This window comes from Diplotaxodon limnothrissa, linkage group LG11 (assembly GCF_057381915.1).
Source record: "Diplotaxodon limnothrissa isolate DT_005_m linkage group LG11, D_limnothrissa_male_GT1.1, whole genome shotgun sequence".
Classification (NCBI taxonomy): domain Eukaryota; kingdom Metazoa; phylum Chordata; class Actinopteri; order Cichliformes; family Cichlidae; genus Diplotaxodon; species Diplotaxodon limnothrissa.
This window is the reverse complement of record NC_140606.1, coordinates 19666546-19693292: the sequence shown is the minus strand read 5'-3', so window position 1 is coordinate 19693292 and position 26747 is coordinate 19666546. Positions and strand designations below refer to the sequence as shown.

The window sequence follows — 26747 nt, the reverse complement described above, 5'->3', positions numbered from 1 at the left end:
GTGCTCTCAACAATTTAATTCCCCTTTCAAGACCTTTCCAAAGCCAAGATTGCAGCTTCATGGAAGATATTATTACACAAAAGTGCAGCACTTAAAACAAAAAAAAAAAAAGGGGGGGGGGGGGGGGGGATCTGAAGGAGACACCTCATGAAAGGATTGGATTATTTTGTGACCTTTTACTAAATCGCATTGGTCTTTGAAAGCAGCTAAAACCTTTCACAGGGCGCTGCCATAAAAATCTATTTGAGGTGCACTTCTGTCCTGTGGAAAAAGACTCTCTCTCAAGACAAGGTGTTGCAAAGAGAGCTTTTATTCGGTGTGTATATACATTTTAGGAACAACATGTTATCTCCGCTCGGCGTTTGCCTTTGAGTACATCTTGTTCTTTAGGATTTGGTGGAGAAAAAAATGATGTAAAATAAGTGGCCATTTGAAATTATTAGCTTTTGGAGGACAAATAGCACACCAGTCAGTCATGTTTCAGTGATTTGGCTGATGCTACATATTTGATGGGCATTTGACTTGTGTTTGATGTCTTTGGCTGTCGACAGTCAAAAGAGAATTCCAAGTACTGAGAGAACTGGGTCATCTTAGATGAATTTAAGCAGAAAAATGAAAAATAGCTCCGTTAAGATAAATTGGTAAGTAAAGATGTATCTCACATGCGTGGCTTAAGCTGGCACTTTATCATTGCATGTTAAGTGGAAACTTCAGTTACAAATGACGTGAATCCAGCAGTGATAAAACATCCAGGCTTATCTCGGCGTAAAAGTGAAATTGCTCTACAGCTGTGTAGCCCCCCCGTCTCCTCCCTGACTTCTCAGTTAGCCGGAGCCTCTGCAAAGCCTCTAGTTCCCTTTTTTCAGCACGGCTCCCACGTCTGTGGCTGAATGTACGGGGAGGAGATAGCCTGGAGGTCTTCCATCAGCCAGGCTGATCAACCAGTGCAGAATTGCAACTGAGATACAGCAGGATGCAGACTGAGGGCTGTGCGGGTTCCTGTGGCGGCTCTGTCAATGCAGAGTGTAACCCCGAACATTAGCACAGATAATAAAAGGGGTTTTCCATCCACTGATAACAACATGTCGTCACTGAGCTCATGTAATCATGTCAGAGGTGATATTTTAGTTGATTTTTTAAATGTGATTTTAATGCGTTTATAAAACATAAACGTTTCCTACATCCTCTTTATTTTCCATATGGGCTTGCGGCGTGACACATTAGAAATGGAAACGGTAAATATTGACGGTGCTTTTCTTTCACTCCTTCCATCCGTTTCTTTTCGTGCACAAAGGTAAAGCACTTCAGCTCTAACATTTAGTTAAAGAAGAAAAATGTTTGGATGGGCGCTCAGAGCCCACATACGTGCACACTGCTCTTACTTTTTTCTTTCTTTCTTTTCTTTTTTTGGCAGGCAGCCATATATAACAAATGAAGGCCTCTCTCACCACCAGTCTGGCACATATGCCAGGACAACGTCCTCACACTGCAGATTTCTTTCAATTTTTTTCTCGGATCTCTTCAGCGGCAGAATTACAGCATTTATGTGTGACTAGGACAGCAAAGGGAGGAATGATTTGCGTGGACTAAAGGGGCCCCATCTGTTTGCTCTCAGAGTGTTTTTATGTTGAGCTTGATGTTGTGCAGAAAGGTCTGACAAATATATTGCGCACCTACCTGTGGATGCTTCCATTAACTCTCATTCCTGCTGAACATTTGCAAGCGCTTTTTTCCCCTTCCCTTTGCTTTAGACATATTTAAATAGTGTTTAGTAAAGTAAATATTAGAAGGAGCCATGTCATCAAATCACTTAGTCTCCAGCCTCCTGTGTGCCACAGCTTCAAAGAAAGACAGCTGCTGCCGTCAGTCAGAGGCTCCTTTAGACGCCCCCGCTTTCATAGTCCAATAAACAAGAGAGTAAAGCCACAGATGCCTGCTACACACACAGCACCGCTGCTTGTCGGCGCGGCGTAAGCCCGACCCGCCGATTTTGTGCGGAATTTATTGTGTGGCGGCCTATTGTGTTTTCCCTTTTAATATCTGAACACATGAGGAACTCATCACTGCTCTCACAGGACAGTGATTGAGGCTGCAGAAGGATCCCTGGAATTGCTTTTTCTCCACGAAGGCTGAGTCGGAGAGTGCACGAACAGAGAAAGGAGAGATGATCAGCAGAGAGACGGAGCGGCGTCATCCAAAGGCCCTCGTCTGCCTTTTTTGTATAACTCTCTGGAAAATTTCCCTCAGAGAGTGCGGCTGCTCTCGAGCTACAGAGCCGCTGCTCGGGGTGAGCATGAGCCCATTCTTCAACTCTCACCTCCCTCACAATGGGCCAATAGTTTAATTAGCTTTCTAACAGCAAGTCTTGGCAGCCTTCCCTCTCTCTGTTCCCCACAGGATTCTCACCTCAAACACTGTCCCCTGCTGACTGGCTGGGCTCCAGTAGGCAGTGCTATTACCTCTGATCTTTCTTCCTCCTATCTCTAACTCTCAGTGTAGCATGCACGCTTAGTTTTTATTTGCAGCATTTTAATAGAGCACAAATTGCAGTTGCACTTTGATGCATGTTTTCAGTTTTTTTGTTGCCATGAAATCAGCAGCATTAGGCTGCTTCTCCTTCTTTAACATAAGGCTTTTAAACATTTTCCTTAGATGTGCAGGTCCAGGTGTGAATCCATGGGGTTCTTAGTAACGTGTGATACATTTGACTCCAAAGCACGGGGAGTGAATGGAAATTTAGATTTGTTCAAAATAGTATTTTCCACACAGGAAGCTTTGAGTGTGCCTTCAAAGTGCAGTGACTGAGGCATAGCTAATCTCTTTAAACAAGGCTCTTTGTTCCTGCCATCTACACTTGGCCTAACATGGCTGAAACATGGTCTCGGTCACAGTCCTCATCTTGTTGCTAACACAACCAGCCAGATGCGGGAACTCTTAGCGCAGGAACCTGTGTTCCCTTTTCCCTCATTGCATGATGTCGAGAGCAGACGATCTGTCAAAGCCTCACTGATTAGCCCCCGGGAGACCTGCAGGAACGCTCACACGTGCTTATTTTTTATGTCAAAAAAAAAAATCAGACACAGTGTGAAATAAAAACAACCCTGGCTTTAATTTGAGGTTGCTGCTCCTCTCATTATGCATCTGATGATTGATGTGGGGCATGTGCTTCTAGGAGGCTGATGAAGAAGTTGGCCTCTAATTTTTACTTTTCATGTGTTCTCTGAGGATTTAAGCAGGAGTCACAGCTGATGGGTGGATGTCGCCAAATATTTTAGAAAACAGTCAAATTCCACGCATATAAGCGATGATTTGAAACCATAAACTATTGAATGCTGCTGAGAATGAAGTCAGAGGGCAGGATTTATGTGCCGCGGCAGCCAGGAAAGTCGGGAATTAGGTTTATTTGGTGTCTTTTTGGCCATCTCTGCCTGAATCGAATGTGAAAGCACATCCTCATCTGTGATTGCGCCACGTCTATTCCCATTTCTCTACATGTCCATCTTTGTTTGACTGGCGGCCGGTTCGCCTTGTTTCCGTGCAGCAGCAGCGTATATAAATGAATGCTTACTGAGGCACTTGCGCACACTCCTCGTGCGTATACGAGCGAGCACTGGACTGGCCGCTTTGGCCTCAGCCACAGTGAGATTGATGCAAAACACCACACGAATGGGCAGGTGGCAGCTGCATCAGGAAACTGGTCCACAGCAGGCCAAAAGACCATGTGCTCGTGGTGCCCGGATACGAGGAGACGATCAGGTGGGCACTGACGGCTAGCTGGGTGGTAGCCCAGAAAGTGGTGGAGAGCAGGTGGAGGCTGGGGAGGAGAGGAGGAAGGAATTAAAAGGTGAAAAAGCATGCCCCTTTAGAGGAGTTTGACTTTTTACTCCCCCCTCCTACCCAAGCATTTATTATTCAGTTTTCCATTTGTCTTCAGCGCCGTGCATGTTGACACTGTTGTCATTCAGACTGACAACGCTGTTCATAAGATCCCCCATAGGATCATCATCTGAGTGCACGGAGCCATCTGGAGAAGCAGGTTGTCTATTTTTTATTTTATTTTTTTTTTTTTACAGGAACTGAAGAAGAAACCCTCACTTTCACTTTACATAGGGCCAGATGTTTCATTTGTTTTGAATTTCTTTCTTTCCTGCTTTGCTTTTTCCTCCTGTTCCTTTTCTTTTCTTTCTAGGAACTGTCAGCTGTGTCCAAAATCAATCCCCCGGTCTCTCATTCACTAATAGAGGACTCCACAGTGAGCAAGCTGTTGGCCATTTTTGGCCCGTCTTTATTTTGCATCACTGCAGGTATAGACTCCTGCAATGATCAGTTGTGCAGCCATAAGATGTATTTTACACTGCGCTGTAAAATCGTTAGTAGATAGCCGTATAGATGCTTCTTTCTCAAAAACATTCAGATAAAATATGGAGGATTTATTACATATGTTTACCTGTATGTTTAACTGAGTATTTCACCTCCACCTGCTTATTGCCATTAAAATCTGTGCCAGGCACTGAGTTTCTCCTCTTATATCATTTCTGGGGGCCGTGGCAGAGCACCTGTCTGAGGACTCGTTTCAGTGCAATCCTTTTCTCCAAATCAGCCGCACAGCTCGCACACGACCCTCTCTCCACACAAATACTTAACTTCTTTTTTTAAGTAGATTTAAATACTTCTTGGCTCCCCCCCACGTGCTCCCCTAGCACAGGTGCAACTAGCCCTCTCCACTTCTAATCCCTTAAAATGTCAGGCAGAAATGGGACGATGCTCCTCGTCTGAGTATCTGTGGAGTCAGCCGTCAGACGTCTTAAAATAGTATTCAGCCTATAACAAACTAAGAATGTTGTGCAGTCTAATTACAGTCAACACTTTGGGTTTTGCTGTCAGGCAGATTTCTTTCTTTTATTAATATGATAGATTCACACTGGCGGTTGCTCTGTCAGTTATCATTACGTAAGCTTAGCTGCGGTTTAAAACAGGTCATGTAAGGCTGCGCATCTGCATGCTAAGTTAAATGCATTTTCTGCCTTAACATTCTCTTCATTTCTATTTGTTTTTCGCTAATTTGAACTTGTCTCATTTAGAACAATCGAGTGTCCTGCAGTGAGATGTAAATCAAATGCAATCAGACCCTAAAATCTCTGTTTATTAATCAAAAAAGCTGATACGTGCTAGTCTCTTGAATACTTTCCCCTCCATCGTGGAGATATGAGTGTTGATTTGCATAGACACAGACACAATTCTACACTGCAGGCATGTCATTAAATAATTCAAATATATCTTAGCCAAAGCACAGGGGTGTATTGGTTAGCATCGTTACCTCTAGGAGGTCCTGGATTTGAATTTATGAGCCAGCTGAGGCTTTTCTGTTTGCATGTTCTCGCCGTGCCTGCGTGACTGCTCTCCGGGTACTCCGGCTTCCTCCCACAGTCCAAAGATATGCATATAAGTTTAACTGGTGATCCTAATTTGACCGTGGCTATGAATGTGAACAATTTAGTTAGCTCTGTGACAAACCCTATGACACCAAGGATAAGGCTCCAGCACCCCGATGACCCTGAATTGGATCAGCAGAAGAAGACGGATGGATGGAGTCAACAAGAGCACAACTTGTGCTGTTTTACTGTTTTACTGCTATCACGGATTAACACCGTCATTGAACTCTTTTACTTTGGGAGGATTTTGCATCTCTCCCGATAAGTCATGGCCTTTGGAGGACATCCAAACTGCAGATTTGGCATGAAACAAACACACAGATTAAAAAACAAGAACAAAACTTAAAGATATGTTAAAGATAAAGAACAGATCAGTGATACATGCATAAGCATGTTTTTAGGATGTTATATCATGCAGAATCTTTGGGAGTTCACAAAGTGCACCACTTCTCCTCCTCTCGTTTCAAGATAAGATTTGTTTGGTAGGTTGAGTATAGAGATTGACAGACCACGTGACTTTCACGCATTGCATGCTGGGAACTCGTGGCAAAACAATCCAAGTACCGCATCAAATGCAAGCATTTGCAGCACCGCAAAACGTTCATTCTCTGGTTCCAATACCTTCTTGGTTTTTTTTTGCCCCCCCAAAAAAGTTATGTACAAAACGAAGGAGAACAATCCCGGCCCGTACAAAGACAGACTTGATGAAAAATCAAAGAAAAGATACGAGGACAAAATCAAAGGAGTGAAAGGTTTAGACCCTTACGAGCACACAGAGTGGACAAAAGACGTTAGCGTGCTGCCCAGCTTTCACCACGCTCATATTTATAATTATACGCTTCTTGGAGTGAGTGCATGCACTCATGAAGTTTTTAGTAACTTCAGGTCACTGCAACAAGCCCAGGTACAGTTTACCGACGGATGGGTGCAGGACCTTGAAATGCACCGTGTAGAACGAAAGACCATCGTACATATCATAAGTTTACCAGTCTCACAAATTATCTTCATAAATACACATTCGTTAACCGTTTATTAATAAGACCTTTAAGCTCAACGGTAATTAATTAGCAGTGGAAATAATTTCTGGTAGCATCACAGAAATGTAGCAGTGACAACAATACTGTATGCTGTAATCGTACTGGGCAATTAGTGATACAAAAACCTGTTTTATCCTGTGAATAAAAGTATATGTTTTTGTCAATGTACCATAATAACAGAAGCGAAACGCAATATTGTGTCAGGATAATTTACTATTTATGCACAATAAACAAAGGAGCATAGCGCGACAATTTCTGTTCAGCGCCAGACTTGCTTGTAACCTATATCACCAATTATGTTGTGAAAAATGACGTATTAACTACAACAGAAGACTGACCTTTGTGGGAATGCTTGGAGCAGACTAACCTGTGAGCTGGAGTGTTCTGGGACGTTATATTTGGTCTTTGAATGGCTGCAATCCAGTCGCCTCTTTGTTACTTCGGAAACATGGCTCGAACAATTTCTCTTCAATGACGTAATCCGATAACAACCGATCTCTTTACCCGTCGGCTTCCCGTGGCTGTCATACAACCGGCTATTGCAGTTAATAATACAGCAGCTTCTTGCCATTTTTTTGTGTTTCTTTTTATCGCTGTGTAACTGATTTCAATTGAAAGCCTGCGTGCGCTAGTACCTCTTGCCACGAGTTCCCAGAATTCTTTGTGGTTTTGCCCCTGAATGACGTCACATTTTCAATCTCTATTCACAGGCACAGGATCATGTTGGTCTTTACAAAACACTAGACCGTTTCTAACATTTTTGGCAGAGCATGGCTTTGCCCTGTACGAAGGGTAAAATTATCTGTCCTTTGTCTCCTCCTCATTGATGTCAACTGTAAAAACAAAGGAAGGCGGCGCGCGCATGTTTTATGCTAAATGTGCTCCAGACGAGAACAATGGATGGCGAATTAGAAACACAGACGTACAAAGAAAGGCTGCGTGAACTGAAATGCTCTTCTCCTGCTCCCCTCCCTGCATACAATCCTATATGTGGGTTAGTGGAATTGAAAGGCTGCAGGTTGTGGAGACAGCAATTGGCTGCCTTTGTGTAAGTGGAATTGACAGGCAGCAGAGCGGTGAAGCTGCTACGGGGTATGTAGTTTAGCAGAGTTGATAGACACCAGTTCCCCCCCCACCCTTGGTGAGCTGGGACGCTGCAGGCGGTTTGAAGAGGACGTGCAGTCAAATGGACTCAGCTCAGCTGATCAGGGATTGCATGCGATTGGTGGAGGTCAGCTGAAGTGGGAAGTGAGTGTCTGTAGTTCCCTCTGGTGTGGGAGTTTGTTTACCCCCAAATAAGTGTAGATGTTAAATTCAGACGCAGTACTTGTGACCTTTAAACGACCCTTTGGTTACCCTCTGCTACATGTGATGAAGTCACACAAAAACGACCCGTCTACGAACCAGGAAGCTGTTTTCAAACAACACTGCTCAGCCGGGCAGTGAGTCATATGTTTACTTTAGCAATTCAGCTGCTGCAACAACAGCTACAGGAAGCATTATCAGGTGGAAACATTCAAGCCTGCCTAGTTTAATCCTTCAGTTAGACACACATCCTGCTACAGTACCTACCCAAAGACTACACATACTATATACTTGGAAGTAACGTATCAACAGGCAAGTGTGTGTGTGTGTGTGTGTATTTTTATTTGTTTGACACGTCATAATCACCTCTTAAGCACATTTGAACGACTCCATAGTGGAAAGAATGTAATAACGTTGTGATTCATGAAGCTAAGATGGATTATGAATCATTATGATTAGGTCATGAGGCATTACTATCTAAGGGATCAATTATTTTTATAAGTGAGGTGTGTCATAGTTTAATATTTATCTCCTCTTTATGATATATAAAAACTGTTGAATGAGGCTGTGGGTTTTCACAGGAAATGTGATTAGGCTACACGAAGCTCCAATACTCATCAGTGTCACTGTGTTACTTTTACAGATTTAACATGCAATTTTGGAACGTTTGACATTGATGGCGTGGACTCTCTTATATACATATTCAAAAAAAACAAACCTTAAAAATCCATGAGCTGTTTTCTTTAACCATAAATTAAAAAGGCCAGGAAGGTAATTAGAGGGGAGCCATTTATGCATGCTTCCCAACAAAACTTCATTACTATAATGATTGCGTTTTGATTAATCAATTAACCCCGTGGCCATAAATTTTCATAAAATGGCAAAAAGAAACCTTCCACACCTCAATCTTCAAATTGCATGGTTTTGTGCTGCCATAGGTCCAATATTGTTATCATTGATTAATTTGTTGTGTACTTTCATGATCACTTACGCAGTCACGGCTGTCAGATGTCAGAACATGGTGAAAAATGTCAGTCAGAGTGGAGCCCTCTGCTGTTTACTGGAGATCAGTTGATCAATTTTATGCAGCCAGTTCTTTCAGTTCTTGCCTTAAACCAAAGAGAAAACCAACCAGGAATTATAAACATACCACAGTCATTAAGCAAGAGAGCTGATGGACACCAGTCAATAAACAGATGGTTTTTTTTATTGCGCTTTATCAAAACAAGCAGTATTTGGCTTAGTGGTGGTAAAGTCCCTTCACATGTAAGAGGCCCCTTTCTGCAGGTTTGTCTCAGTCTGTCACTGGCTGGAAGAGACACATGTCCTCTGGTCCTTCACTTTGCTTATTCCACTGACATCTGGGATACCTTTATCATCAACCCACCATCCAGGATGAAATATTGTACCGGTCTTTCAAAGTGAAGGCAAAATTAATTTCAAGATGAATTGCAGCTGACTGGTATCTTTGGATACGCCGTGAATACAGCTGTAGGAAGCCGTTTTGTCATTGTTCATGCTTGGAAGATGAAAAGGGAAAATGTTCTTTGCTTGTGTAACTTTACTTCATTTGAATTTCGGGGAAGTATGGAAATTACCGGAGTAGACAAGGGGGAGAGGTTATGTGTGTGTTTTCTTTTTGCTGTAGGAGCATACGAGTCTTTAACTTTACTCATCCCAGAGTATTTTATGTTCATTACAGGTGTTAAATGTTAATTGTTGCAACACAAAGCAACCTCTACTCTGTATCAGGGGTTTATTATCCTGATTAGGTAACAGCTATCGTCTCACTTTTGACAAATGAAACTGAATGTTTTTATTAATTCTTTGATATAAGAAAAAGTACAATAGATTTGAGCCATATATAATTTAAAAGATCCACAATGATTTCATTTAGGATACTCTGCTTTTTTTGATTAAAGCCCAATTTGTTTTGTAATTTTGCCTCTGTACACCACCACAGTGGAGTTTTACATTAAACAACTAATTAAAGTGCAGCAGTCTAGCTTTAACTCAAGGGGTGCAACAAAAATACCGCATTAACTATTAAGAATTTACAGCCAGTTTAATAGGCCTCCATTTTTGGAGGCTCATATGTAATTGGAAAACTGACTAACAAGCATTTTTATTGGCAAGCCTATTCTCTTGCTATTATGTTGGGATAAATAAAAAACTAATTAAAAATCAGAATGACGATGACGTTAGGAGTGGCCACATTTAAAAAGGAGTGCAGCTGATGAACATCAAAGGTCCTGAAAGACCACAGAAGAGGAAAAAAAAGTGTATGATGACAGAATTATTTCCATGGTTACAAAATTTCACAGGAAGAAGTAGGTGTATCATTATCATTGTCACAGTGTACAATCAATCTAAAGACAGTGGATTTACAACAAAGTGCAAACCACTGGTTACACTGAAGAACAAGAAGGCCAGATTAGACTTTGCCAGAAAACATCTAACAGTCCGAACAGATGAAAGCAAAATGAACTTATTGGACTGATGGGAAGAGAAAAATCTGGAGAAAGAAAGAAACAACTCGTCATCTGAAGCATATGCCATTATCTGCCCAACATGGTGTAGCCAACGATGTGGCATTGGAATGTATGGCTGCCAGTGGAATTGATTCAATAGTGTTTATTGGTGTGACTGCTGATAGAAGTACCAGGATGGACTCAAAGCAAACTCTAAAAGCAACCCAAGAGTTTCTCAAAGCAAAGAATGGGATATTCTTCAGTGGGCGGTGTCAACCCAATAGAGCAGGCTTAGTTATTAAATACATGACAGAATGCAGAGCAAACCAGCAGCATCAGAAGGTGACACCAGTAAAAGCCTAGCAAAGCATCTCAAAGGAGGAAACACAGCATTTGCTGACGGCCATGAATTCTAGACTTGAGGCAGTCGTTTACGAAGGATTTTCATTTAAGTGTTAAAAACAACCCTTATATTTAAAAGTATGTTAGTTTGTCCAATTTAGTTTGAGCCTCTGAAAATTTGAGACTGTGTATGAAAACAGGTGCAGTTTAAAAACTGCTTGAATTAAATCTGGAAGTCTGCACTTCAATCACACGTTGATTGTTTGATTTCAAATCCACTGCGGTGGTGTAGAGGCAAAATTACAAGTAACAAACGTGTCATTGTCCAACAAATTCTGGATGTAATCGTATGCATGTGATTGACTGCCTGAAAAGGAACAACAGCAGGAAAGCAAGAGCATGAACAGAATGCAGGTTGATTACAAATATATTTGTAAAATGTCACATTTCCCTCACAACTGATCTGATTATACCAGCAGTGTAATGTTTTACAAGCTTCCAGTATAATATGATTGAGTCATTATATTGATACTTTGTATCTTGAAATATTACAAATGTAACAACTTACATATAGTTTTTTCACTTAAAGAGACAGATTCTTACTTTTGTTTCCTCTTCTTTTTTATCCTCGTTACTTGCAGGTTAACATCTGCAATAAGGTGAAATAGGTCATGTGTTTTTCCCCCAGCTTTATAAACCGTCTTGATTTGTACACTTTTGATTTCTATTGACAGTGAGCTGTAGCCGTTCCGCTGTGTTATCACTATACGATATTGATATTTTTCCACAAAGTAAGGGGGAGGATCTGAGGAGCACATTATTATTGCAGTGGGGGTCTTGCTTTTTGCAACCCTAAGGCTCAGCTCTCCCCTCACCCACCCAAGTAATTTTCTTAAAGTCGCTTATTTTCTCCGCCCCCTCTAGATGCTCCCTTACAGCACCCTGGTTTTTCAACGTAGTACACCCCGAAGCTGAGCGCCTCTGCGGTACCAGTTTGCCATCTCCAGCCCTTTCTTCTCTCAATCTGCTTCCAGTCCCCTCTGTGTCTGACTGGGCCCATCCAGCCACTAGGGTTGAGTTATTAATGCCCAGGGAGGCAGAGAGATGATTTCATTGCATATTCAGGTGTGGGGATGGATGGCTTTCAGAGGCAGCCAGGGGAGTGCTGGCGAGAAGAGTCTCTGTAGTGAATAAATATACCTGTCCCCTGCTGATGCATAGGGCCACACTCACAGCAATGCAAATCAACCACTCTCCTCCCCCCTACCTGCTTCCAGTATTACTCACCCGTTCCCACCTGGATCCCCACCAGCCAGACGTGCACTCACCCCAGAATCATATGAGGCTTTCTGTGTGGAGTGGAAGAGCTCTCAGCTTCTCAGCACAGTTTGTTTCCCTTCTGTGGATGATACAACAAGCATCTTCGCCTCTTCGCCGGGCTGCATTTCCCGGATGATTTGACAGGTTCTGGTGTTCATTACCTATAGGGCTGCTTAATAATTAAGGGTAGAAGTTGGAATTTCTAGCAGGGCAAAGCATGCGCATCTTTTTTTTGGAGCAGAACCTTTTTTTAATTTTTAAAAATTTTTGTTATAAACAAGCAGCTAGGTCTCAAGTGTTTTTGAATTCTGTTGTGTTTTCACCCTCCCCAAAAAAGACCAAAATGCTTTACAGCTGCATGTGTTTATCATTCTTCTTTCAATATAGTTTTTATTTTTTGCACAGGATATCAAACCTTCCACGTGCAATGCCAAGTCTTGAATGGTATCCAAATAAAATTCTAGGAATTTCAGGGAAAAGAAAGAGTAATTGCAGATTTTCTGCCAACTTGGATCTTATTTGATGAAATTGTGTGTTAAAGTGGTGTTTTTACACCTGCAGCAATAGAGTTTCTTGCTGAGGATTGTAGCAGAAGATCAATGTCACGCTCATATATGCCAGTAAAATGTAAGTTTACCGTTGATACCTTTCAAGCTGTCTTAGCTTCACATAAAAAGTAAAATCAGGGGGGAGAAACTTTTCCCGCCTCTGTCCAAAGGTAACATTTCTTCTAAATCATTCTCACAACAGCTGTTAATGCAGCACACTCTATAATGTCGCATTTCTTCCTTGAATCTTCATTTTTCAGATGGATCTCAGGTTAAACTGAATCAGGATTCCTGTTTTCTTTCCAGTTTTTAGATTAAGTTGTCACAGGCTGGGTCTCCGACCCAGCACTCTGAGTTTTCTTTGTATTTTTTGATATGTTATTAGTTTGTGTTATTTCCTATTTTGCCTTTAGTTTAGGCAGTTATTGGTTATTGTTCCTGGGTTTTCTATGTTTTGGGGTTTGGTATTTATTCATCACGTGTTGGGTCTGTTGAGTTGTGTTGTCATGTTTAGTTGTTAGTATTTCCTGTTTTATTTTGACAATGTCATGTGTTCTTTGTTCATTGTATTTAGCTTTCTCTCCTGGTCCTGTCATTAGGTTTATGTCTGTCAGCTGTTCCCCCATGTGTCCCCACTTCCCCTGATCACCTCATGTCTGTATTTAAGCCTTTTGTTTTCTTCATGCCATTGTCGGTTCGTCTGTTTATCTCACCAGGGTCACAGTTTTAGTCATGGTCTTAGCCTGTTTACCTCACCTCAGTCATAGTTCTAGTTTTCATCTGTTATGTATTATTAGTCTTAGTCATGGTCTTTGTTTATTATTTTTCCACCACAGTCATAGTTTAGGTTTTGGTCTCAGTACCATTTAGTATTTTGTTTCTTAGTGTTTTGCCTGTTTGTTTTTGGTCTCTTGGTTCATTTCCCTGCCGTCATCGCATTAAAGGTTCACCTTTCTGTTAATCATTACAATTCCTCGTCATCATCTGCTTTTGGGTCCTGTTTCCACACACATCGGCGCACCCCGCCGTGACAGTACGAACCGACCAGTCATGGACCCAGCGGATTCTGCTCTCACCGAGTGTCTGGAGGAGACTGCTCGGATCCAAGCGATCCTCGACCGCATCTTTTCAGCGCCCGATTTGAAGAGCAAGTTGGTAATGATTAACGTTGCTGAAGCTATTATGGAGAGGGATCCCCGCCTTCTCCAGCTCCCGGACTCACCTGCCATAGTTGCTGCCTTTACGAGGATAAAGGAGATGCTGCAGGCTCAGGGACTGTCGAGTCAGGAAATGGCTTCCAGCACCCACCAGTCATAACAACCCCACAATCAGTCATCACCATTGCTGCCTCCGGAACCTGAGTATGTTCGTGTCGGTTCGCTGAGATTCGCCGCAGCGTCACCACCTCTCAGCTCGCCAGTTTCCACGCCCTCATCACAGTTTCGCCATACTCCTGTCACAGTTCAGCGCGAGGAAGCGCCGCACACCATAGACTTGGACGACGACAAGCGCCAGTCTATATTCTGCGCTCTCTTGGAGGAGGAGCTCCGGTGGAAGCCGTGGCTCATTCCGGAGCACGAGCATTCTTTCCGGGGAACTCGACTGGCTATCGGGGGACCTCGGAGTTATCAGGGACTTCCACCCATTGCTCCGCCATCTTCCACTCCTAAGAAAAAGCGGCGTGCGCGCCACCGACGCTCCGTATCACAAACACAAGTGAGTGACTATATCTTGGCTCCTCATGTTTTTTCTCCGGAGGTTTTTGAAACTGACACTGCTTCTCCGGTTCATGAGCTCGGCTGCAAAGAGACTGTTTGCACAGGAAATGCTAGCCATCAGGCTCAGCTAAATTGTTGTGGGACTGCAAACCAGGCCGTTTTGGAGCCGGGGACGGAGGTGCAGTTTGTGCAGCCTTTTTCAGTGTTAGCTGGAGGGCCCGAGGAGCCCGTCCGGCCTCACATTTTGTCTGCTGGAGGTTCAGGAGAACCCAGCCAGCCTCATGTTTCGTCTGCTGGAGGTTCAGGAGAACCCAGCCAGCTTCATGCTTCGTCTGCTGGAGGTTCAGAAGACTCCAGCCGGCTTCATGCTTCGTCTGCTGGAGGTTCAGGAGAACCCAGCCAGCTTCATGCTTCGTCTGCTGGAGGTTCAGGAGAACCCAGCCAGCTTCAAGTTTCGTCTGCTGGGGGTTCGGGTGAACCCAGCCGGCTTCAAGTTTCGTCTGCTGGAGGGCCCGAGGTGCCCGTCCAGCCTCATGCCACGTCAGCTGGGGGTTCAGGAGAACCACACCAGCCTCATGCCTCGTCAGCTGGAGGGCCCGGGGAGCCCATCCAGCCTCATGCCTCGTCAGCTGGAGGGCCCGAGGAGCCCATCCAGCCTCATGCCTCGTCAGCTGGAGGGCCCGAGGAGCCAGTCCAGCCTCACGCCTCGTCGGCTGGGGGTTCAGGAGAACCGCACCAGCCTCATGCCACGTTTGCTGGAGGGCCCGAGGAGCCCTTCCGGCCTCATGCCACGTCTGCTGGGAGGCCCGAGGAGCCCTTCCGGCCTCATGCCACGTCTGCTGGGGGGCCCGAGGAGCCTTTCCGGCCTCATGCCACGTCTGCTGGGGGGCCCGAGGAGCCCTTCCAGCCTCATGCCACGTCTGCTGGGGGGCCCGAGGAGCCCTTCCAGCCTCATGCCACGTCTGCTGGCGGGCCCGAGGAGCTCGTCCAGCCACCTTCTGCTTCTGCTTCGCCTGGTCCAGCTTCAGCCTGTGCTTCTGCTTCGCCTGGTCCAGCTTCGGCCTGTGCTTCTGCTTCGCCTGGTCCAGCTTCGGCCTGTGCTTCGCCTGGTCCAGCTTCGGCCTGTGCTTCGCCTGGTCCAGTTCCAGCCTGTGCTTCGTCTGCTGCGGCTCCGGCCTGTGCTTCGTCTGCTGCGGCTCCGGCCTGTGCTTCGTCTGCTGCGGCTCCGGCCTGTGCGTCTTCAGCCTCGTCTGGTCCGGCCTGTGCGTCTTCAGCCTCGTCTGGTCCGGCCTGTGCGTCTTCAGCCTCGTCTGGTCCGGCTTCGTCAGTGTCGTCATCTTCGCCTGGTCCGGCTTCGTCAGTGTCGTCATCTACGCCTGGTCCGGTTTCGGCCTTTGTTTCGCCTGGTCCGGTTTCGGCCTCGACTCCTGTTTCGCTGTCGTCAGTTCCGGCCTCGGCTTTTGTTCCTGCTTTGCCTCCGCCTGGGCCGGCTTCGGCCTCTGTTTCTGTTTCGCCTCCGCCTGGTCCGGCTTCGGCCTCTGTTTCTGTGTCGGCCTCGCCTGGTTCTGCGGTTGTGTTGCCGTCGCCCAAGCCTCGTTTTGTCCCTCGGGATCGCCGGCCGCTTTCTGGGCCGTCAGCTGGACATCATTGCCGTCGGGGTCGGCCCCCTGGACCTTTGACCTCCGACCTGCTGTGCTTTCGACCTCCGGGTCGGCCTCCTGAACTTTTGTCTTCTGACCTGCTGTGCTCTCGACCTCCGGGTCGGCCCCCTGAGCTCATGGGTTTTGGACTGCTGGACTGTTGGCCTCCTGGTCGGCCTCCTGAACTTTTGGATTTTCTTTGGTTTTGCTGTCGACCTCCGGGGCGGCCTCCTGAACTTTTGGATTTTCTTTGGTTTCGCTGTCGACCTCCGGGGCGGCCACCTGAACCGCTTCGCCATGCGCTCCTGTTCTGCCGGGTTCGTGGTCGCCCTCCTGAAGATGGGTCTCGGATTTTTGTGCCCTTGTCGTTTTTGGCCTGTGTGCTTCTGGTGCTTTGTTTTTGGTTTTGTTTCCGGCCCTCCTTCCTGGTCCCCCTCCGCCCGCCCTGGGTGGGTTGTTGTGGTTTTTGTGTTTGTTTTCTGGTTGTTTTCGGGCGTCTGGAATCCGCCCTTAAGGGGGGGGCTCTGTCACAGGCTGGGTCTCCGACCCAGCACTCTGAGTTTTCTTTGTATTTTTTGATATGTTATTAGTTTGTGTTATTTCCTATTTTGCCTTTAGTTTAGGCAGTTATTGGTTATTGTTCCTGGGTTTTCTATGTTTTGGGGTTTGGTATTTATTCATCACGTGTTGGGTCTGTTGAGTTGTGTTGTCATGTTTAGTTGTTAGTATTTCCTGTTTTATTTTGACAATGTCATGTGTTCTTTGTTCATTGTATTTAGCTTTCTCTCCTGGTCCTGTCATTAGGTTTATGTCTGTCAGCTGTTCCCCCATGTGTCCCCACTTCCCCTGATCACCTCATGTCTGTATTTAAGCCTTTTGTTTTCTTCATGCCATTGTCGGTTCGTCTGTTTATCTCACCAGGGTCACAGTTTTAGTCATGGTCTTAGCCTGTTTACCTCACCTCAGTCATAGTTCTAGTTTTCATCTGTTATGTATTATTAGTCTTAGTCATGGTCTTTGTTTATTATTTTTCCACCACAGTCATAGTTTAGGTTTTGGTCTCAGTACCATTTAGTATTTTGTTTCTTAGTGTTTTGCCTGTTTGTTTTTGGTCTCTTGGTTCATTTCCCTGCCGTCATCGCATTAAAGGTTCACCTTTCTGTTAATCATTACAATTCCTCGTCATCATCTGCTTTTGGGTCCTGTTTCCACACACATCGGCGCACCCCGCCGTGACATAAGTTACGCTAACTGGCTGAATGATGGAGCCATGTATGTACTGGAACATAACAACAACAAATATCTTCTCATCTACATCAATAAAGTAGCTAAGAAAATATCATCGACACATTCAACAAACAGAGCAACACACACCCAGTGATGGGACCTCCTTGTAGATGTTACCGACTCAACCTTGCGTGTTTATGGGGAAAAAACGTTCACATCTGAGCTGTGGTGGAAAATTATGATACGTGGGAGCCAGTAAAGGTCTAAAGTGACTGAGTGCTGCAGTATATAACTCTCTATATTGAAGCCAAGATAAATAGAGGTGAAAAGACCCTGAAAGATCCTTTATGGGCAGAAACATCCTCTCAATCACTGATTGTCCAATTAAGACTAAATAACACCACTTTGTAGTGCTGCTCAGTGCAAAACTACCACGAAAAACTCTGCTGGCAATAATCCATTTGTGAGCTACACGAGTCATTTATAGACTTGCTAAAGTGGACAGAGAGCACATTATGACACATAATGTGTATATTCCTTTATGATTGCTCCATTTACTTTTCCACTTATTTAATAGTGCATGCAGGTATGGGTGATATGATGATATACTGTGCAAATCTCAAATTTCACCTTCAGATATTTGGCTGTTTGCTGCACATCAGTGATGAAGCCTGTATCATAGCATTGCAGTCGCCTCATTTTATCCATAAACACAGTCTATTGTTTTCTGAAAGAAAATATGCTATTTATTAGCATTTCTTTCACTTCCTAGCATAGTTATATTTTATAATCTTTTGCAAGTCTGAGCCACAGGTAGGACTCTGCGGTTCAGACCTGGTCAGGGGTCTTATGACATGGATTAAAGGATTAAAAATGTTAAGGATTTCTGTGCCGCCTTTGAGCTGTTGTCAAGAGTCCCAGAATTTTTGTCATGTGGCTATATACCCAACCGAATGACATTACTTGAGCTAATTTACCCCAATGTTCTCCCATACAGATTTTTACTGCCTCTGTGAGTGGTCGATATGGCAATTTGGTACTCAAACAAGTGCTGCTAATTTACAATCTGTACAAACACTGCCCTTTTGGAATCTGCAGTTTTTATTCTGCTCACTCTCTGTACGGAATCTCGGAAGGAGCGAAAAGATTAGCTGCAGTGTTTCAGATCAAAGGATTACTTTCTTGTTTCAAAAGTGTGTCATTCTTCTTCTTTGAAATATTAGAAAAGAGAGGGCGTACACTTTAAGATTTCACTTTGATGGCTGTCCACTGATCGTTTAACGGTCTTGAAATACCAACAACAGTTTAACTCTTAGGTATTCTGTGGCTCAGGAAGGACTCTCTTCTGCTTGTGTTTCTGATTATGATTTATTCAAGTGAAAAGTTTGTCAGAGTAGCGGTACCTTTAAAGAAGCTTAGGCCAGCGATGTTATGCCTAAAACGTATGCAAATAAAGGGATAAGCAGAGATTCTGACAATATTCACCGTGCACAGCGACACTCTAATTAGATAGCAAGGCGGGGGATTATACAAGTAAACAGAGGGCGAGATACCAAATCTAATATGAAGAGCTACATGTGACACTAACTGCTGATATGAGCAGAGAGAGACTCATAGACATGATTTACTGCTCACATAAAGCTGGGGAAGATTTTTTACGTATCAGCCCGAATGCTGTGCCAAATTGGAGAGTCTTGCAAACCAGTTTTCACCTTCTTTTATGTCCGTATGAAATGATGGAGGACACACTACATACGTCTTCTGACAGAACCCGGCTCCTCACTTCCTCGGTGTAAATCTGAAGCTAGTTCTGTTTTCTGTCAAGTCAGAGAGGTTATGTATTGATTTATTTGTGGCTTAATCTGTGGAGATCAAGCGTAAACTACAGTAAATACTGAGATTAGTGTTAAACAAAGAGATGAAACCAAAAAGTGACACAAATCGTTTTCACTTTAGTCTATAAATCACCACCCGATTGGTCAGACCCTCCCATCAGTTCACAGCTGTGCTGTATGTAGAGAACCACAGAGTGATGATTTAGCACCACTGAGCAGTTCCACTATGTTTTCTACTGGTATTAAATCCTGAAAACTAGTTCATCACAGCTGACATTTGTTCTACAAATGATATACCTAAAATATAGCATGCACTTGCTAGTATTAGGTTGAACCCCATATGTCTTCAAAACTGTCTTAACTCTTTATGATGGAAACATTCCTTAGAGGTTTTAGTCCACATTGATGCAGTTGCAGCAGATTTGTCAGCTGCACGTTTGCGATGTGCATCTCCTGTTCTGCTGCAACCCAAAGGTGCTCTATTGGATTGAGATCTGGTGACTGTGTAAGCGATTTGAATACAATGGGTGCTCAACTCATTGTCGTGTTCAAGAAACCAGTTTGCGATGTTGTGTCCTCTGTGACATGGTGTGTTCAGATAATGGGTACTGTGGTCATAAAGGGATGGACATGTTCAGCAACAATCCATAAGTTGGCCGTGGTATTTAAATGATATGTAGTTGGTACTAACTGGTCTAAAGTGTGCTAAGAAAATATCCTCCACACCATTATCGTCACAACCAGCCTGAGCTAATGATAGAAAGTATTATGGATGCCAATTTTTCAAGTTTTCTGTTGGGGTGAATTGTAGCCTCTGTTTCCTTTTTTGAGCTTTCTTTCTTTTTCTGACCACTCTGTGCATTCGAGAGACGATTGCGCTTGGAAAATCCCCATTTGCATGCTTGGTTTGAACTTCAACAGGTCATCTTGAACATGTCTGAATGCCTAAACACACTGAGTTGATGCCGTGTGACAGGCTGATTAGATATTTGCCTTAACAAGCAGTTGACTGGTGTTGGCTGGTCAGATTTCAAAAAAGTAAAACATTTGATTTGATTTGGCAAGTAAATAAATAATTATTATGAATTTAAATATGCATTTAAAATTTACATTATTGGGATTACGATAAAAAACATGGAAGATTCATAAGAAAATCTTTTAGAAAAAGCCTTATTGCTGGTTCTGCAAGCTGCAAATGCTGAGAGAAGAAGGGGCTGACAGCAGATCAGCCACTTCCTTTGTAATAAAAATGGAAAGCCTCAACACTGAGACTGGACGTTGTCGTCTATCTTGATTTATTCTATTCATTTGTGTCATTCCTAGAAAGTGTTTATCCAAGAAGTAGTAACATCTCATTTTATGTTGCCAAATACATACATCAGCCAACAACAGGATGAACAGTGGCTCAAGCTCTTAAATGAGTCTTTTTTCTCAGCCACCAAACCTTGGCGGTGTCTAGCTATGCACTGGTCAGTGCACTAAATTATGCTGTAATTATTCAGGTAAAAAATGGCCACTGACACCCCGCACATCCATCGGTCCTCCAGAAGGAGCAGCGGAGGGAGAGTGCTTGTCATGATAGATGAGCTGGATCTCTCCCAGTGTGCTCTAAAGGAGATGACATTCCCGGGTAGCTCTGGCCTCAGATCTTGGCTTCCTTCTCCGAGACTTTTGTAGGGAGGAGTCTGTGTGCTTCATTTACTGAAGCAGCGGGGAATAATATAGTGCCAGCGTTTGGATGTGTCAGGTCCCATATCTCTGGCTGTTCTATTAGAAATAGACCCCAGTGCGGGACAATTAACCCCTGGCCTCAGCAGCAGATCTGTGCAGTAACAGCCCAGCATGGGGCAATAAATCAAACCCAGAGGGTGATGCACACACTCCCACCTCTCCTGGTTGGCTGCTACCGTCACCCAATGGACCAAGCTTACATGATTGTAAATGTGCTCCTGTGCTATCATACAATCAGTGAAGGCTGTAGCGATATTGTAATAGGCTGGCCGTAGGCAAGGGCACCCTAAGTGTTTGTTTGTGCCGCAGTTCAATAAATTGGACTGGTGGTAACCTTTGAAACAAGACAGCAGCAACACACAATTTTATAAATCAGAAGGCTGGATGGTACTTTAAGCAGGTTAGCATGTCCGTCAAAGCATCTATTTGTCTCAATATGCCACTATATGGCTGCTAGTGTGGCTTTATATGGTTAATGTTGTTTTTGTCTGTTTTCAAGTGTAGTTTGGGACATTTGTTTTGCCTTTGTGAGGTGCTTGCCACATGACAGGAAGAAAGAGAAGAGGATTGAGTTGCTAAATTAGTCAGCGGGTTAACTTTAATTTAGTTTTAGTGCCTTAACCTGATTTTTGTTTTTAAATCAGATATTCCCTTATCTAAGCCAGGAAACGGGAAATCTGTTCATTTCCATTCTATTTATTTATTTTTGCAAAAATAGTTCAGGAATCAGAATGGTCCTATATACTCTGAAGTCTGTTAGAATAGGCTATTTTTTACGCTGTCAACATGACATCTATCTTATCCCAAGTGTCATAGGGCAGGAGGCGGACAGGTCGCAGACAGGTTGCAGACTGACAGGTCGTCAGTCTGCAACCATTTGCACTCACAGTCATATTGTTGGGTGGCAATTTAGAATCATCAACTAACCTAACCCACTAAGTGCATACCGGACCACATACAAACTGCACACAGAAGGACTCTGGCCAGATGGTGAAGTCGAGCACAGGACCATCTTGCTGTGAGGCAATAGCCCTAACCACTGTGCCACCGTGCTGCCCTACAATACAAGGATATTATAATTTTTTTTAATGAAATTGTTATGTGCACTATGCTTAGTCTCATGTTTTCCTCTTCAGACACAGATGATCCAGTCAGCAGTTTAGCGTGCCAGAATGAAACCCCCTTCTGTGCTCTTTGCCTACTTGTGCCATTTAATTTCAGTACTTAATATGCAGTAAGCTCAAATTTAAACAGCACAACATGCTGTCAATTAAAATAATATATTATGCTGTAAAAAATATACAAAAGACTGCTTTGATGCTAAACCTTTTCTGCTTTTCATACATGTTGAAGTACCCTCTGCTCCATTTACAACAGTAGACTTTTAGAGCAAATAAGTATGTGAAAATGACTCAGATCTGTAATGTGGTCTACATCATCATGGAGCACAAGTTTTAACTCGTCAATGATGTCACGTTAGGGATGATCTTTTCACTCGGGAGAGTGGTCGTTCCTCTCTAGCAGCCCATCACAGCAGATGTACCATCACTTGCAAAGCCAACAGACCGTGAGTGTAATTTCTTTAGAGACGACCTTCACAACTGCAGGATGCCACCAACAGCAGCCTCGAGTTGTAGCTGCAGTTCGACAAGCTGCAAGAAAGAGCTGTGCATCTCACCTTTGTAAGGAACTCTGATCTATCAATTATCAGACAAGCTGTTGATACACAGCAGGAATATTTCTAGGTTTTTTGGGGCAAGTCCTGCGATGCTTTGAATCTAGTTTCTTTTTTATTTATTAAATGGTAGTTTTCACTCTGAAACAGGAGTGCTTTTAGATTTAATGAAAAGCTGGAGTGGCACTGATCTGATCAACCCCCCCAAGTAGTGTCATCTCCACTGTCGTGGGATCAATGCCCTCGATGTGACAGTCAGTCAGCCTCTGATTTGATTATTTGCACTACAGCATTGAAAATCACCCACACACACCCAGAAACCACAGGATAAAATAAAAATCAGATGCTACAATATTATTTGCCCTATAACTAACTAACTATAACAACTGGAGCGGTCACAATAGTAACAGAGTTATGATTCCTCACTACAGAAAGGCTGCATGTGTTTTTCTCTGCAGCCTGTCATACTGAAGCCATTTTTCAAAATTGAGGATTAGAGAAAAAAGAGCAGCAATAAAGTTGTATATCACAGGGGTCACCTTCAGAACCTGCTTGTGGTTATTCCTGTCATTAGCGTGACTGTTTCGTGCTGTCCTGCTCCAATTAGTACTGACACAACCTCTGGTCTTATGACTGAGCAGTTCAAACTGCCCACTGTTAGAGTGTAATTCTCATGCCGATGGACTAATGTGAAATATGGCAACAGATGCAGAGAGCAACAACTGACGCACATTATTCTGGACCCAAGGGCCATTAAAGCCATAGCTATTAAATATAATTTGAAAAAATTTGCTTTTTGGCGCATAGAATGGCAGGTTGTGAGGTATTATTATAATCACTACATTCCCCAGAGTGGCTGCTTTCTGCAAATGTTATTGCTATTTGTATATGCCTTTGTGAAAGGGCTTTAGGATGTGTAGTCTTGTTTGTCAATGCTTTATGGGAGGGGTATTTCGCCTCAGATTCAGGGGTAATCATTGCTTTTGCCAGGCTTTGTTTCTTTTTGTGCGAGTTTGAGGTAATTATCGCTCACATGGCTCGGGCTTATTGTTGGTTTGGTTGGAGAGAATTTATTCATATTAGAACAAGTTGGTGTGCTTGAAATGCACACTGAGAACGACATGGGGTTGAGCCTGCATTAAAATGTGACTGGTGGTCACATTGTTGATTTCTGACAGCAGTTTGTCTGCAAATTGCTACAACAGTGTTGTTTGATCACTTTATTGAATTTTAGCACAAATAACGTAGCATTCACAGTGAAACATCTTTGTAATTGTTATGGGTGAAAAAACGACTCTAGGAGAGACACAAGTTGCAATCCCTGTTACAGTTATTGTACCAATTTGTTACACCTAAGTTATTACTTGAAACCAGGGCTGTGTCGTTGGCATTGGCATCAACACTGAGCTGAGGCTATTTATTTGGCCAGAAAGCGTCGAGAGGTGGTGAGTGTGGCTTTGATGCACATCTAGTTGTGGCTGGCAGCTAAGATTGGAAGTTGTAGGAGGAAGACATTGTGAAGCTGTGTTTGTTTTTCCCAGTTTCCATAAAAGGAAGAAGTCCCGGGGGGAATTTAAAAAACAGGTCACATTAAGTTGTGACTCATAAAATTACCATGACACTAAAGCTGAAACAATAACCGCTGCATTCTCTAGTTATGGCTTCTTAAACAAATATCTAGTTTATTGTTTTCTTATTCATCTTCAACACTAAATAGGCTGTTGATTTCAATGAAAGTAGAAAATTATGTATTAACCTGTGTGGAGTTTTAACCTTTGAGGTGAATCTGTCTTGATGTACTTTGTTTCTGTCACTGAGTTGACGTTTTCCTCTCACCTTTTAGCTGCTGGCTGCACGTTCGAAGAGGATTCAGACCCTAATCTGTGTGACTTCACCCAAGGAGAGGAGGATGACTTTGACTGGCTGTTGTTTAGGACACAGAGTTCACCTTCTGCCAACTCTGACCTGCTGAAGGGTGAGTACTCTGTGCTCATGGTTCCCTGTCCTCTTTACTTTGTAGTTTTTTTAGACACTGAAACACGGCACACGAGCGTGCATGGGACACAGGCGCCCTGTTTTCATGTCTGGGAAATACATAGACTTGTTTGTATTAATGTGGCTGGCATTATCGGCCTTTAAAAATGTCCTGTGTCCGTTATGCATCAAATTTAATGAAGCCCTTACCCTGGTTTTATCTGCTTCCTGCTAACCCCAAGGATAATTTTATGTTAACCAGCCTCACAGGACTAATGGAAACCAGCATTTCCCTGCCATCATCTTCTCCACTGGTGGTTGCCAGAGGGTGATGGCATGCATAGTTTATAAGGCGCTCCTCCATCTCTGCATTAACAAATACCTACAGGGATCTGACAAAGAGAAGATTGCTGTTTCAGCTTCTCAGCATAAAATACCAGTGGCTGCAGTGCTCTCTCCGGTAAACTACTTCTACTGGGGGAAAACTTGGAATATGATTAAGAAATTGACCTCCCTCGGGTTTAACCAATCAATCAGTGTATGATATGGTAATGAGAATGCAACAAATCCATGACACAGACGTACATTTAAGTGTTCCTTTTACAAGAGGATGGGGAGAGCACTTGCACACTAAATAGGAGGAACCGTTTCTTTAAGCCTCAAAGAAAGCACTGGTATGATTTGTTGGTAGAACAGAGCTAATTCGGTAGACATAAAGACGGGGCAGCTAAGAGGAACAGATGGAGAGATGACAAGATAGGATACAATCAGATACATCATCTAAAAAGAAATAAATGCAGGCTTCAGGGAACATTCTGTCCGTTTGGAAACTATCAACTCAAGTAGCCTTTGAAAACGGTCAAAAACACCCTGCAGGGGTAATTTAAAAGCCGGGTACTTGTGGTTTTGATTTAAAGCATTAAAATCACTTCTTGTCCGCAGGTGGTTATCCAAATACACTTCTGAACTCGATAAATCTCACATTTAATCCCAAATCACTCTTCATTCAGCCACACATCATCAGCATTCGAGCGAGAATCTGCCTGCAGCCGCCATCCAGTTCACAGCAGGCAATGAGATTATTAATTCTTTTCCCTTCGGGTGTAATTAAAACTTACTGCCATGGCATTTACAACAATCCAGAGCCATCAGTGGAACAGACCTGCACAGGTGGAATGAGGCAGGTAGCGTAATCTGCACACGACGGCTGTGAGCGTCAGTCCACTATCGATCCGTCGACCAGGAGACAAATTCTGTCTCATTTCTTAGACGCTCATCCTTCAGCCCTGCACAAGAACCCGTGTATTATTCATGTTCCTCTCCTAAATGTTGTCACTGTATATTGACAGCAGCGTTTCTTCATTGTGTTATAACTTGACATTTTCTCTGCCGTGTTATTTAAGGCGGATAATCTTACCGCAGATACAGGCACAGGAAGTTTTTGTCTTTTTCTCCTCCTCTCTGACTTAATCCCCTTGTGTTGACTTCTAACCATGTATCACATTGGGCAGCTAAGGTGGGGGGAATAACAAGAGTTTATGAGATAAGGCTATTTACATTGGACCAGTATTAACTTTGCGGGGCTGAGAAATTGGTGTCGAGGGAAGATTAGTAAACACAGCTGAGATAGCAGCAGCTTGTGGCTCCCAGGAGAAATTAGAGACTACTGCTCCCATGAAAGACAAAATAGTCTTACAAAACAAAAAGAAAAAGGAAGAAAGAGCGCAGTGAGGTCTTAATAAGACTGGTCCTTTTTTTTTTTTTATCACATCTTACTTTATTTGGAATTAGAGTTGAGATTTCTGGCTGATTTTTGATAATCTTTCGTTCTTTTGCTTTTGTTTAAATGAACAAGTGAGGCGTGCAGGATGATAACCTTGTACGAGAAGAATGTGTTTGCATGTCAAGTGTACCTCATTTTCTGAAAGCCAGATTCATTAAGCTTGAAAAGTTATGGGGCTGCTGCAATATTCATTATACTGTATCAGGGTCGCCTTAAGCGAAAATCCATTAAATGGGGTTAAAAACAGCTAATGGTGATGTATCTAGCTTTCCTTGTTCACCTTGTTGGTGGAAGTGAAGTGAGTGATTGCCAGCTCCCTCAGTCCACATGCCAAAGTGTCCTTGGATGAGAAAATTGTGTGAAGCAGGCAAAGTAGAGCAAAAAGTATGGGGCACCTCGTAGGCCATTACAAAGCTCTAACAAGTACAGGGTCATTTTTGGAAAGAAGGGTGAAAAACTGAATGCAGACCCTGGATTCCTCACTCAGAATGTGAATACTTAAGAGTTCCTTTGTTTAAGGAATGTGCCAGTGGTGACTAAGAGGCTTCAAGAAAAAAACAACAGAAAGGGTGGATAATTGATCCTTGTGGCTGCATTTAAAAAAATAAAATACCTCAGCTGGTTAACACCTTGAATAACACGCCATTTCTTAGCATTTCATTTGTAAGACTCTGCTCCAAATCAGCATTTTCTGATCACTGTTATCAAA

At 43.4% G+C, this 26747-nt stretch overlaps 1 protein-coding gene across 2 annotated transcripts in view; it reads left to right on the top strand.

Annotated features, from left to right (window-relative positions):
* The window catches only part of ptprub (protein tyrosine phosphatase receptor type Ub), a 215545-nt gene that overhangs the window by 45699 nt on the left and 143099 nt on the right, over positions 1-26747 (top strand). For both annotated transcript variants that reach the window (XM_085366304.1, XM_085366303.1), the window contains exon 2: positions 24125-24256. In XM_085366304.1, coding sequence (XP_085222430.1) covers positions 24125-24256 — 132 coding nt within the window. The remainder of the gene's footprint in view (positions 1-24124; positions 24257-26747) is intronic.